Genomic DNA, 10,908 nt, shown 5'->3' with positions numbered 1-10,908 from the left:
TATTTTTAGAATATTTTTAAATTAAAAATTTGATAGTTCCAGTAAAAAGATAGATGGAAGCAAAAACGGCATGGCCTTAACACTTGATGCTAATAGAAGAATGTGACTTTTTATTTTTTAAAAGGCTAAGTGCTTATCAAATTACTCAAATGATTAGATATCTATAATTTATTGTACATATTAATATTAGGAAAATTTTTTTTTTGGGTTAAAATTAATTAATTTTTTAAAATTATATTATTTTAATTTTTAGATACTAAATTATAAATTTTAATTCTATTTTTTAAATTATAAATACTAAATATTAAAAAAATTAAAATGAACTAGTATTGACTAATTAAAAATTATTTTTTTATACCTTTTCTATTTTAATGAATAATAAAAAATACAAAATTTAATTTTAAAAAATTAATAAAAGAAAAAGTCGATAATATATAAATTGTTAGAATAATATTTTTCACTTTTTTAATTTTAATATGAGGCTAGCTTTGGTGTATTCCATGGTTATTGGGGTCTGGCGTGCATTACATGGGTGTGGGGGCTGCGTAGGTGAAATCGGACGGTCCGATTTAGGGGGCATGTAATCGGACGGTCCGATTACTGGCGTGGAGGGTAAACAAATCGGACCGTCCGATTTGCGTACCACTGCCACGCGTCGCGCATGCACCAACCAGCCAGTGGACCCCTTCTTACATTCGAGTAAAACCCCAGCCTTCCATCCAGTGCCCCACTTCGTTCCTCCCTCACTCTCAGACCCTTCTATCTCTTTCAAAACCCATTTTCTTTCTTCCATTGAAGCTTCAGCAGTAGCAAAAAAATTGAAGGAGGAGGGACCAAGTTAAACAATGTCAAGGAGACGAAGAACAAAAGATATTAATCGTCCAGAATTACATATTGTTAATTATCTTGATCATTCTAATTATGTAAGTTTATTTTACTATTAATTTTTTTAATTTAAATAATAATAATTAGGTTATATGTTATTTGAATATTTAGTTAATGTATGCTGTTAGTTAGTTCAAGTGTTAGAGCTGTGTAAGTATAATTAGTGAACTAAGTAACATAAATTTATTTTTCCCTGATCGAGGTATTATTATTATTATTATTATTATTATTATTATTATTATTAATTTTTCTAGTGACCGTTAGTTTAGGTTTAGTTTACTAATTTAAACTAGTTTAGATAGTTAATTACTTTAGGAATAATGTGGTTAGTTAGTAGAATAGATTATGTATGGTTGTTAATTTAATTTTTATATGTGCCCGTACAGTGATAATAATAATAATAATAATAATAATAATAATAATAATAATAATAATAATAATAATATATAACAAAAATGAGGAATCAGTTATATAAATATAAATTAGGTATTATTAATAGTTATTAATATAAACCAAATAGGATTTAGTTTAGATATTAGAATTAGAATATATATTTTTATATTGCTGTCGAGTAATAATAATAATTGGATTTAATTTTAAATTTATTTGAGTTTAACATTTTATTTAGAGAAAAACCTAAATCAACTCCTGACAATTACTTCGAAAGACAACGAGGCACCTGACAAAAAAAATTCCAACCCGGTCCCTGACAAAAAAAAATCCAATCTGGCCCCTGACAATTACTTCGAAAGAACAACGAGGCCCCTGTACCAAAAAAAAAAAATCAATGTTATTTTTTTTGGCACAGGGACTAATCAGTCCCAAAAAAAATTATCAGGAGCCGGATTGGGTGTTTTTTTTCTTGGGGGCCTCGTTATCCTTTCGAGATAATTGTCAGGGGCCGGATGGGGTATTCACTCTTCTATTTATATTAAACGAATGAAATTGTTATTAAGAAATAAATAGGATCTAGATATTAGAAAATATAGTTTTCATGGAAATAATAGTAATAAATAGATGTTTATTTTAGTTTCATTTAAGGTTTATTAATTATGTTATGTTGCTTATGTGATAATGAGAATGGTAGAATGTTAACTTATCAACTACCATTTTTATTGATCACATGTTCGTCATGCTAACTAATCAATCTTTCATATTAATCTATCATACATTGTATCAAAACTACATACCTGCATTCATATACTCAGGAAATTCCGATGTATGCATGGCCTCCAAATCCAGCGAGCGCATGAAACTAGGCTCCACAAACGGATGCTGGTTTGCTAGTGCATTTGCCATATTCGCCACATCTGCCTGCATATTGTCGTCGACCTGATCTCCATCTCCATCCGGATCAAGGCATTCATAATTACTTTCGAACTCCTCCTCAGTATCACTATTATAATTTTTCAGCTCAATATTCCGGTCTGCTTCCGACTGCTCAAATTTAATATACAGCTCGATGAATGATATCTGTGACCGAGTTTTCATGTACACTGAAAACATATCTTGCATGCTCGCTTCATCAGTTACATATTTGGTTTGAAACTGAACGAACCCACCAAATATAGATACTGGGTTCCTGTACAAAATGCACGATATTCTCCTACATATTTGAGAATCCATCTTCTCACAAATTACTCCTTTCAATTCTTCAAACGACAACGTAAATGGAATAACAATATCCAATGGATTTTCACACACAAATTTTACACCTTTAGCTGTTTGTAATAAAATCTGCCCATGATAATAAATCTTTAACAATACTCTATCATCCATTATGATATACTCACAGGAAACACTCTCAAACTTGAAAAAATAGGATCTTCAAACAATGAACATGAAAGCTGGTGCCGAAACAATGAAGAAGAAGAAGAAAGAACTAAAGGGGTTTCAGAAGAGAGATTTCAGAGACTAACAACAAATGGAGACTTCGGGTAATGTTGAGGTATATATAAAACCATAAATCGGACGGTCCGACCGCATTTCAACAGTTAACTTTTATTACGCTATGAAATCGGACCGTCCGATTTTGATCACATTCAAATTCAAAATTTTTAGCATGCAGCAAATCGGACCATCCGATTTAAGTGAACTAATCCAAAAATTTCTCGGCCTCATGTAATCGGACGGTCCGATTACTATGCTCGATTTTTTCCCTCACCCACAAATCGGACCGTCCGATTTATGCACCCCTCTCTCCAACAAAGAAATCGGACGATCTGATTTCTAGCCCCTATTCAGCTAACTAACGCCGTCACATTATTGTATTATCTCCTCAAACCATCATAACGTTGAGTTACACACGTTACTTTATCATATGTAAATTAATTAGCCAATATTTTTCTGCAATCAAATAATTTTAAATTCAAATTTTTAAAATTTTGTTAGAACAACCACTTTTTCAACTAATGAATAAGGATTAAGAGGAAAAAAATAATTTAATCAAAATGCGAAAATCTTTCAACGCACATAGGCTGTGTTTGGTAAAGTTTTTTAAAGAGATACTTGTGCTTTTTAAAAGCATAAGTACTTCATTTTGCGTTTCATAAATTAAAAAGTCCAAATGTTTGTGCTTGCGGTTTTTAAAAGTTAGGAGTGCTTTTGAAAGCACTAAAAATGAGCTTTTCAAAGTTGGCTTGTACTTATCAAAATTAAAAAATCTAATATAATAAATATTCAAAATTACCATTATTAATTATTAACACCAGATTTCATTTATTTTTCCACACATATTTTCGCCATTATATTGCCATTGAAATACTCATATATTTCTAATTTCTCAACCTAGCCTTGATAAATTCTAACACAATCTTCATATATTTTTATTTTTCAACCTAATCTTCACAATTTCAATACAAATACATCTCTATCACGTATTAGGTATGAACTTCTATCTATTTATATTATTTTTTGTGCGTTGTTTTTGTATTTTTTAGTAGATGTTTGTTTTTCTCCGTTCTTTAAAACGTGAAGAAGGAGACCTGATTTATGAAAACCAATCATAAAATTTTCGTATACCAACTTCATGAACATTAGTCAAAATTATAATAACAACATATATATACATATGTAAATATAGATATATAATTTTACTTGAGATATGTGTGCTATTTTCTGTAATTTGTAAAAGTGAGTCAATATATATAGATAGATAATGGACGTATCAGTACTAATATTGGATTACATACAAGTTTTATTATTGACTAATGATAACTCTATTTATATTAATATAGAGAGTAAGTTAAATAAATATTTAAATTATTAGTCTCTAAAATTAAAAAAAAAATTATTTTTCGTTATAAATATGTTTATTATAATTTTTTTAATTTTTAAAAACTGTTTTACCAAATACAATTACAATGCTTGTACTTATTAAAAACTATTTTTAACATAATTTTACCAAACTTAAGTGCTACCGTTTTTAAAAAGCTGAAACTATTTTAGAAAAATAAAAATTTTACCAAAAAACTACTTTAGAAAAATAAAAATTTTACGAAACCAATTCACAGTGAGTGCTTTCTTCAAGTAATTTCAGCTGCCACCACCTCCCTCGTCCACACCCACATTGTTCTCCTCGCCATTGTATTCCACTTTCTAACATCACTCCACCAGCATATACCTTTTTATCTTTATTATTATTATTATTTTTTTTTTTTTTGGGGTCATAAATCATAGTTATGGGTTACAATACAGAAAGTCAGAAGTAGATAAATAGATGTGAATAATTGAATCAAACTCAAATGTCAAATCTATGTACTTGGAAGTTGGAACCTCCAGTATCTTCTTCATCTACACTTTATTCCATTCCAGTATCTTAAGGAGTTTGAAAGCGTAAAATTTTACTGGCAAACTAGCAATTAGAAAAATAATTAGATATGAAGAGGAAGAAGCACCAAATAACTATCTGTTCAAGAAATTTTAGGAAGTCATCAACAAAAAAGAGTAAAAATTGGAAATTTTGAAACCGTTGAAAAGTGAGAAATTTTAGGACTAAATTCATTTGGGTTCAGTGTTTGTTTCCTATTAAATAGTATGTTTAAAATATATATATATATATATATATATATATATATATATATATATATATATATATATATATATATATATTATACATTTATATTTCTTTTAAATAATAAATAATAGGTCATTAAAAATTTACATTTGGGTTCGAGTCACATATCTTTCCAAATTAGTCAAGAAGCAATAGTTCAAATGACATAATCTCCTCATACTCAATTAAGAGGTTGCGAGTTCGAGTTTTCATATCTTCGATAAAAAAAAAAAAAAATAATAGGTCATTAAGATTAGGTAGGTTATTATTTCAACAAATGTTTTTAGGTATAAAAAATAAGTTATAAATATTCATGCATGAGTCTATCTTTTTACTCACTTCTAATACTATTCCTTTTTTTGTAGTCTATCTTTTCATTCACTTCTAAGTTCTAACATTACTCTTTTTTTGTAAATCTCTTATTCTTGCTTCTAACATGGAAGGATTGAAGCCATATGGTATTCTTATTTTTAAAAAAATTCTCATATTTTTTATCTGTTAAGATAATATTTTTTTATTGATTACTTGAACTATTATTTCATATAAATGACGTATCTTGTCAATTATATTTTATTTAAAATAATTAATTTATATGAAGTAGTAGTTTAAGTAATCAATAAAAAAAAAAAATTATCTTAACGTATAAAAAATATGAGAATTTTTTTTCAAAAACAAGAATACCATATAACTTCAATCTTTTTATGTTAGAAGCAAAAATAAGAGATTTACAAAGAAATAGTATTAGAAATAAGTGAAAAGATAGACTCATGTATCAATATTTATAATTTAGTTTTGAATTTTGATAAATCACAAGAAGTGCAGGACAAAGCCAATAGTAACCAAAGTCCCTATACATGTTAATGAAGGAGAGCTTTGTTAACGTGTAAGACTACATTAAGAAGCTAGCTTGGCTTCCTCCTGTATCAAGCAGTGTTCCTTTCTGCAGAAAATTATGAAAAAAAAAAAAAGAAATTACTCATTTGCATAGTGCTAAGTTTGGTGCAGTTGATATTAATAGCAATAAGGCTGTGTTTGGGTACTATTTTAAAAAATAAAATTTATGTACTTTTTGTACTTACAACTTTGGATATCTCATCTAATTTCTGTATTGCAGCATAAGAATGCTGAGAAGTGCGGTAGTAATCAATAAGAGTCCCGATAGCTTCAGTAGTAGTGATCTTATCCAAAGGATCATCACTTCCCTCAAACTGAGATAACAAAGTTAAAACGTTTTAGTTAAGGAACATATAGTTATATAAATTCATAATTGTCATAAATATGGACGGATCAGAACCACAATCTTAAAAAGAATGAAACTAAAATATTGCAATAGTCAAGATTATGACATGCATAAAGATGAGTAGAATAATAGTACCCTGAGTTTCATGGACCCCTTAAGAGTTGATTTGACTTTTTCAAAGTCAGAGTTGATGCATCTAAGGAAATGATCTGATGGATTCTTCAAAGCAGGGCATGAAAAACCAGCTTGTGCAAAGAACTGTTAAAAACCATGCAGCATAATAATGCTCACAATCAATCACATACAAATGAATAATTTTAAGAATTTAGAAATAGTATTATTATTGGTAGATTGGTATCTCGTATGCCTCAGAAGCTTGGCCAAAGTAAACAGTTTTTCCACCAGAGAGCAAGTACAATTGATCAAAGAGTTCAAACACTTCACTACTTGGTTGATGAATGGAAGCTATCACTGTTCTTCCCTCTCTTGCCAATGCACGCAGTGCTGAGTCACAAACAAAGCTGAAGCACTGCAACAACAACAACAAACGTAAAATTTTAATTGGGGTAAGAAAAATTAAACAAACTTAGAAGAGAAAATCAAAACAGAGAACACATATCTAGGATGAGAAAATTGTAGAATTTAATATAGTAAATTAGGCTTCAAATGTTCTTGGCAGATGGACAAATGAAGATCATAAGCAACAAGAATAAAAGCTAACCTGCCATGTCACTATATATAGCATGATTTTCACCGAACTTATAATCTCACCTTGTTTGAGAGATCATCTTTGAAGAGATTTTCTTTTCACCGAATTTATAGTGATGTGCACTTTGAAAACTTTATGGGATGCTTATTCAATTGCTTATTATCAAAGATCGCTTTTCCAAAGAACACAAGCTGAAGTTGCAGACGTGGAGAAAGAAGGGCATGAAGGGAATAATGATGTGGATGGCAGGTAACTAATGTGGTAATATTAATCTAGGAAACTGTTCATCAATGGTGTTGGTAACCTGATCGTACAGTAGTTTTTTTTGTTATTTTGTAGAAAATTCAACTTATTTTTCTATTAGTCATAAATACATGTATATACAACTTTTAATATGAAATTATATCAAATATTTTCTATCTTAAAAAGCATTATTTACGATCCTAATAAATTAGAATGCATAATTTTCTATCCTAGTAAAGATATATATGAGAGTACTCTTGGAATACCGTATTTGTATTTAAATTATAAAAATATTATTAATATAATATTTCTATGTATATCTAAATTATCTATTAATATTATTAATAATATTTTTATGTATATCTAAATTATCTATTAATATATTTCTTTTTTTTTATTCTCGTGTCAAGTTTGCATTTCATGTGTATTTTGGTTCACATGTGTTTGTTTTGTGGTTTTTTATAGTAGTTGTTCATACATCTTAACAATCTTATATCATGATATATTTGGAATGTTCATGTTGTTTGTGCGGTGTGTTAAGTTGATCATGATGGTTGTGTTATATATTAGTTGTATTGTATGACTTGTATCATGTATGTTTTGACTCCTGATTAGCGAGTAGATTTTCTATTAAAAAAATTTATATTAATCGAAAAATCACTAAGTTCTTAGGGTTAAAATCCTTTTTGGCTTGAAATATTATTAATAATATTAATGGACAATTTAGATATCCATAGAAATATTATATTAATAATATTTCTATAATTTAAGTATAAATACGGTACTCCAAGAGTACTCTCATGTATATTTTTATTAGAATAGAAAATTGTGCATTCTAATTTGTTAGGATCGTAAATTATGTTTTTTAAGATAGAAAATATTTGATATAGTTTCATATCAAAAGTTATATATATATATATATCTTCATGACTAATAGAAAAACAGGTTGAATTTTCTACATGGTATCAAAGCATACTCTAATACCAACAAACATAACCTAGGCTGCATAACCATGGCAGCAGAATCAGAAAAGAACTCTGCAAATGTACCAGAGACTTCAGAAAAAGTAACTAAGAAAACTTACTCGCCATATGACCTCAATGCGAGTGACAACCCAAGAAATGTAATCACGCAATTGCAGCTGCGTGGAGAAAATTACGAGGAATGAGTTAGAGCTGTCAAAATATCACTTCGGGTTCGGAGAAAATGGGATTCATCGATGGAACACTCACGGAACCAGAACAAGGTGCATCTGATCTTGAGGATTGGTGGGCAGTCCAATCCATGATTGTATTATGGATCTTGAACACAATCGAACCAAGCCTACTGTCGACCGGTGCGTATGTAGAGAACGCACGGATATTAAAGAGCGGTTTTCTGATGTTAACAGACCATGAATACAAAAATATTTGACGAGATGTAAGCAGGAAGGAATGGCCATAACGGCGTATTATGTGAAATTGAAAGGACTGTGGGATGAATTAGCACAGTATGAGCAAATTTCCAAATGCACGTGTGGTGGATGTAAGTGTGGAATTGGATCTCAATTTAAGAAGCGAAGGGAAGAAGAAAGGGTCCACCAATTTTTGATGGGCCTAGATGATGCGAGTTACCGAACAGTACTGTCAAATATTCTAGCGACCGATCTTTTGCCATCGCTTAATCGTGTGTACGCAATGCTAGTCCAAAAGGAGAGAGTGAAGACGATGGCTAAGGCATCAGAAGAGAGAGGGTTGGTTGTAAGACTCGCAATGTAGGCAGGGAATAGGATGAAAGGACGAGGAGATCATAGCCAAAAATCAACAATATGCTCTCACTGTGGCAAAAGTGGGCATGATGTTAAAGGATGCTGTCAGATTGTAGGATATCTAGAATGGTGGGGCGATCGACCAAGGAATGAAGGAAGAGACGATAGCAAAGGCTACGGAGCGTACTCGAGGAATTCCAGCGCGTGCATATGTGGCACACACTGATGGAAGTGGTAGGCATGCTACCAACATGGAAGACTCATGTGAGATGTCAGGATTGAGCAATGAACAATGGCTAGTATTGGTAAATATGATAAACAAGCAAAAACCAAATGACTCCGAGAAAATGACTGGTAAGAGAATTTTTCATTTATGGATCATTGATAGTGGAGCTTCCAACCACATGACTAGAACCCAGAAAAATTTATATGAAAAGAAAACTATACGCGGGTGTCCAGTAGGTTTACCGGATGGAGAGCAGGTGATAGCGTGCAAGCAAGGAACAATGATACTTGAAGGAGGACTTGAATTGAAAAATGTTCTCTATGTACCTCAATTAAAATGCAACTTACTCTCAGTTTCTCAATTAACAGATGAAAAATACTGTCTAGTACAATTCACTGATAAATTTTATGTCATACAGGACCGCACTTCGAGGATGCTGATTGGAGCGGGTGAGCGGAAGGATGGGCTCTATTGGTATCGTGGGGCACACAAGATTCAAGCTTGTCATACCAGAACAGAGAATCAACTAGCACTTTGGCATAAGAGACTAGGGCACCTATCATTTCAAATTGTGCAAATGCTCCGTAATGTAAGTGGAAAATATACCGCCAATGAGATTTGTGAAATTTGTGAAAAATCTAAGCAAACAAGAGATAAGTTTTCTTTGAGTGACTATCAAGTTTCCAATATTTTTTATTTAATCCATTGTGACTTGTGGGGACCCTATAGAACTCCCTCCTCATGTGGTGCTTCGTATTTCTTAACTATTGTGGATGATTGTTCATGAGCAGTTTGGATATATTTGTTGAAAGAAAAGACTGAGATATCAATCACATTGAAAAATTTTTTCATTTTGGTTGAACGCCAATATAACAAATATGTTAAAATGGTGCAATCTGATAATGAAACGGAATTCATGTGTTTAAAACAATACTTCCTACAATAAGGCATTGTTCACCAATCGTCATGTGTTAATACACCGCAACAAAATGGACGAGTGGAGCGCAAACATCGACATATTCTCAATGTTGCTAGATCATTACGTTTTCAAGGCAATCTTCCTATCCAGTTTCGGGGAGAATGTGTCTTAACTGCTGGCTATTTAATTAATCATATGCCATCCTCAGTACTGAAGGGCAAGACTCCGTATGAGGTTTTTCATGGAACAATTCCAAGTTATGAGCACTTGCGGGTTTTTGGCTCTTTGTGTTATGCTCAAAATCAGAATAGGCAATGGGACAAATTTGTCAGCCATAGTATTGTGTGTTTGTCGGGTATCCTTTTGGGCAAAAACGATGGAAACTATTTGACTTGGAAAAAGAAGTTTTCTTTGTATTCGTGACGTTCATTTTGTTGAAGATGTGTTTTCCTTTAAAGCGGATCAGGTTTTGGAACCAAAGATTGAAGATATTGGACCTCCTATGACAGAAATAATTGTTGAAGAAGATACAAACAACGAGACCAGTACTCCACACTTGAATGACTGTGCTGGGGAGTGGGGACTCCCTTATTGAAGAACCTATTGACCAACAAGGAGGACATGAGTTCAATGAAGAGATTGAAGAGTACATCATTGACGATGCATCGGAACCAAGTGTAGTAGAAACAACGTCGATTTCTGATCTACCACTAGTCACGATGGACGTTCCACTTGGTCAGGATCACTGCATGAAGACACCCTTAGTCAGGTTGCGCGATTTTTTCTCTACTGCTACGATACCAATAGGCCCTACCGACCAACCTCTCTCTCCATCAAAATCCTCAAGAATGTCCTATCCTATATAAATTTTGTGAATTATAATTC

At 31.5% G+C, this 10,908-nt stretch overlaps 1 protein-coding gene across 1 annotated transcript; it reads left to right on the top strand.

The window, feature by feature from the left end:
* Positions 1-9,027: 9,027 nt before the first annotated feature.
* LOC148562990 (uncharacterized) lies at positions 9,028-10,618 on the top strand. The gene is made up of 4 exons (XM_088491108.1): positions 9,028-9,426; positions 9,523-9,688; positions 10,052-10,378; positions 10,464-10,618. The coding sequence occupies exons 1-4, from the start codon at positions 9,028-9,030 to the stop codon at positions 10,616-10,618; spliced, it is 1,047 nt and encodes a 348-aa protein (XP_088347234.1).
* Positions 10,619-10,908: the final 290 nt, after the last annotated feature.

The sequence above is a fragment of the Arachis ipaensis genome, chromosome B6 (genome assembly GCF_059453495.1).
Source record: "Arachis ipaensis isolate K30076 ecotype BB chromosome B6, ASM5945349v1, whole genome shotgun sequence".
In the NCBI taxonomy this organism is placed as follows: Eukaryota; Viridiplantae; Streptophyta; class Magnoliopsida; order Fabales; family Fabaceae; genus Arachis; species Arachis ipaensis.
This window is presented reverse-complemented; position numbering and strand designations above follow the sequence as displayed.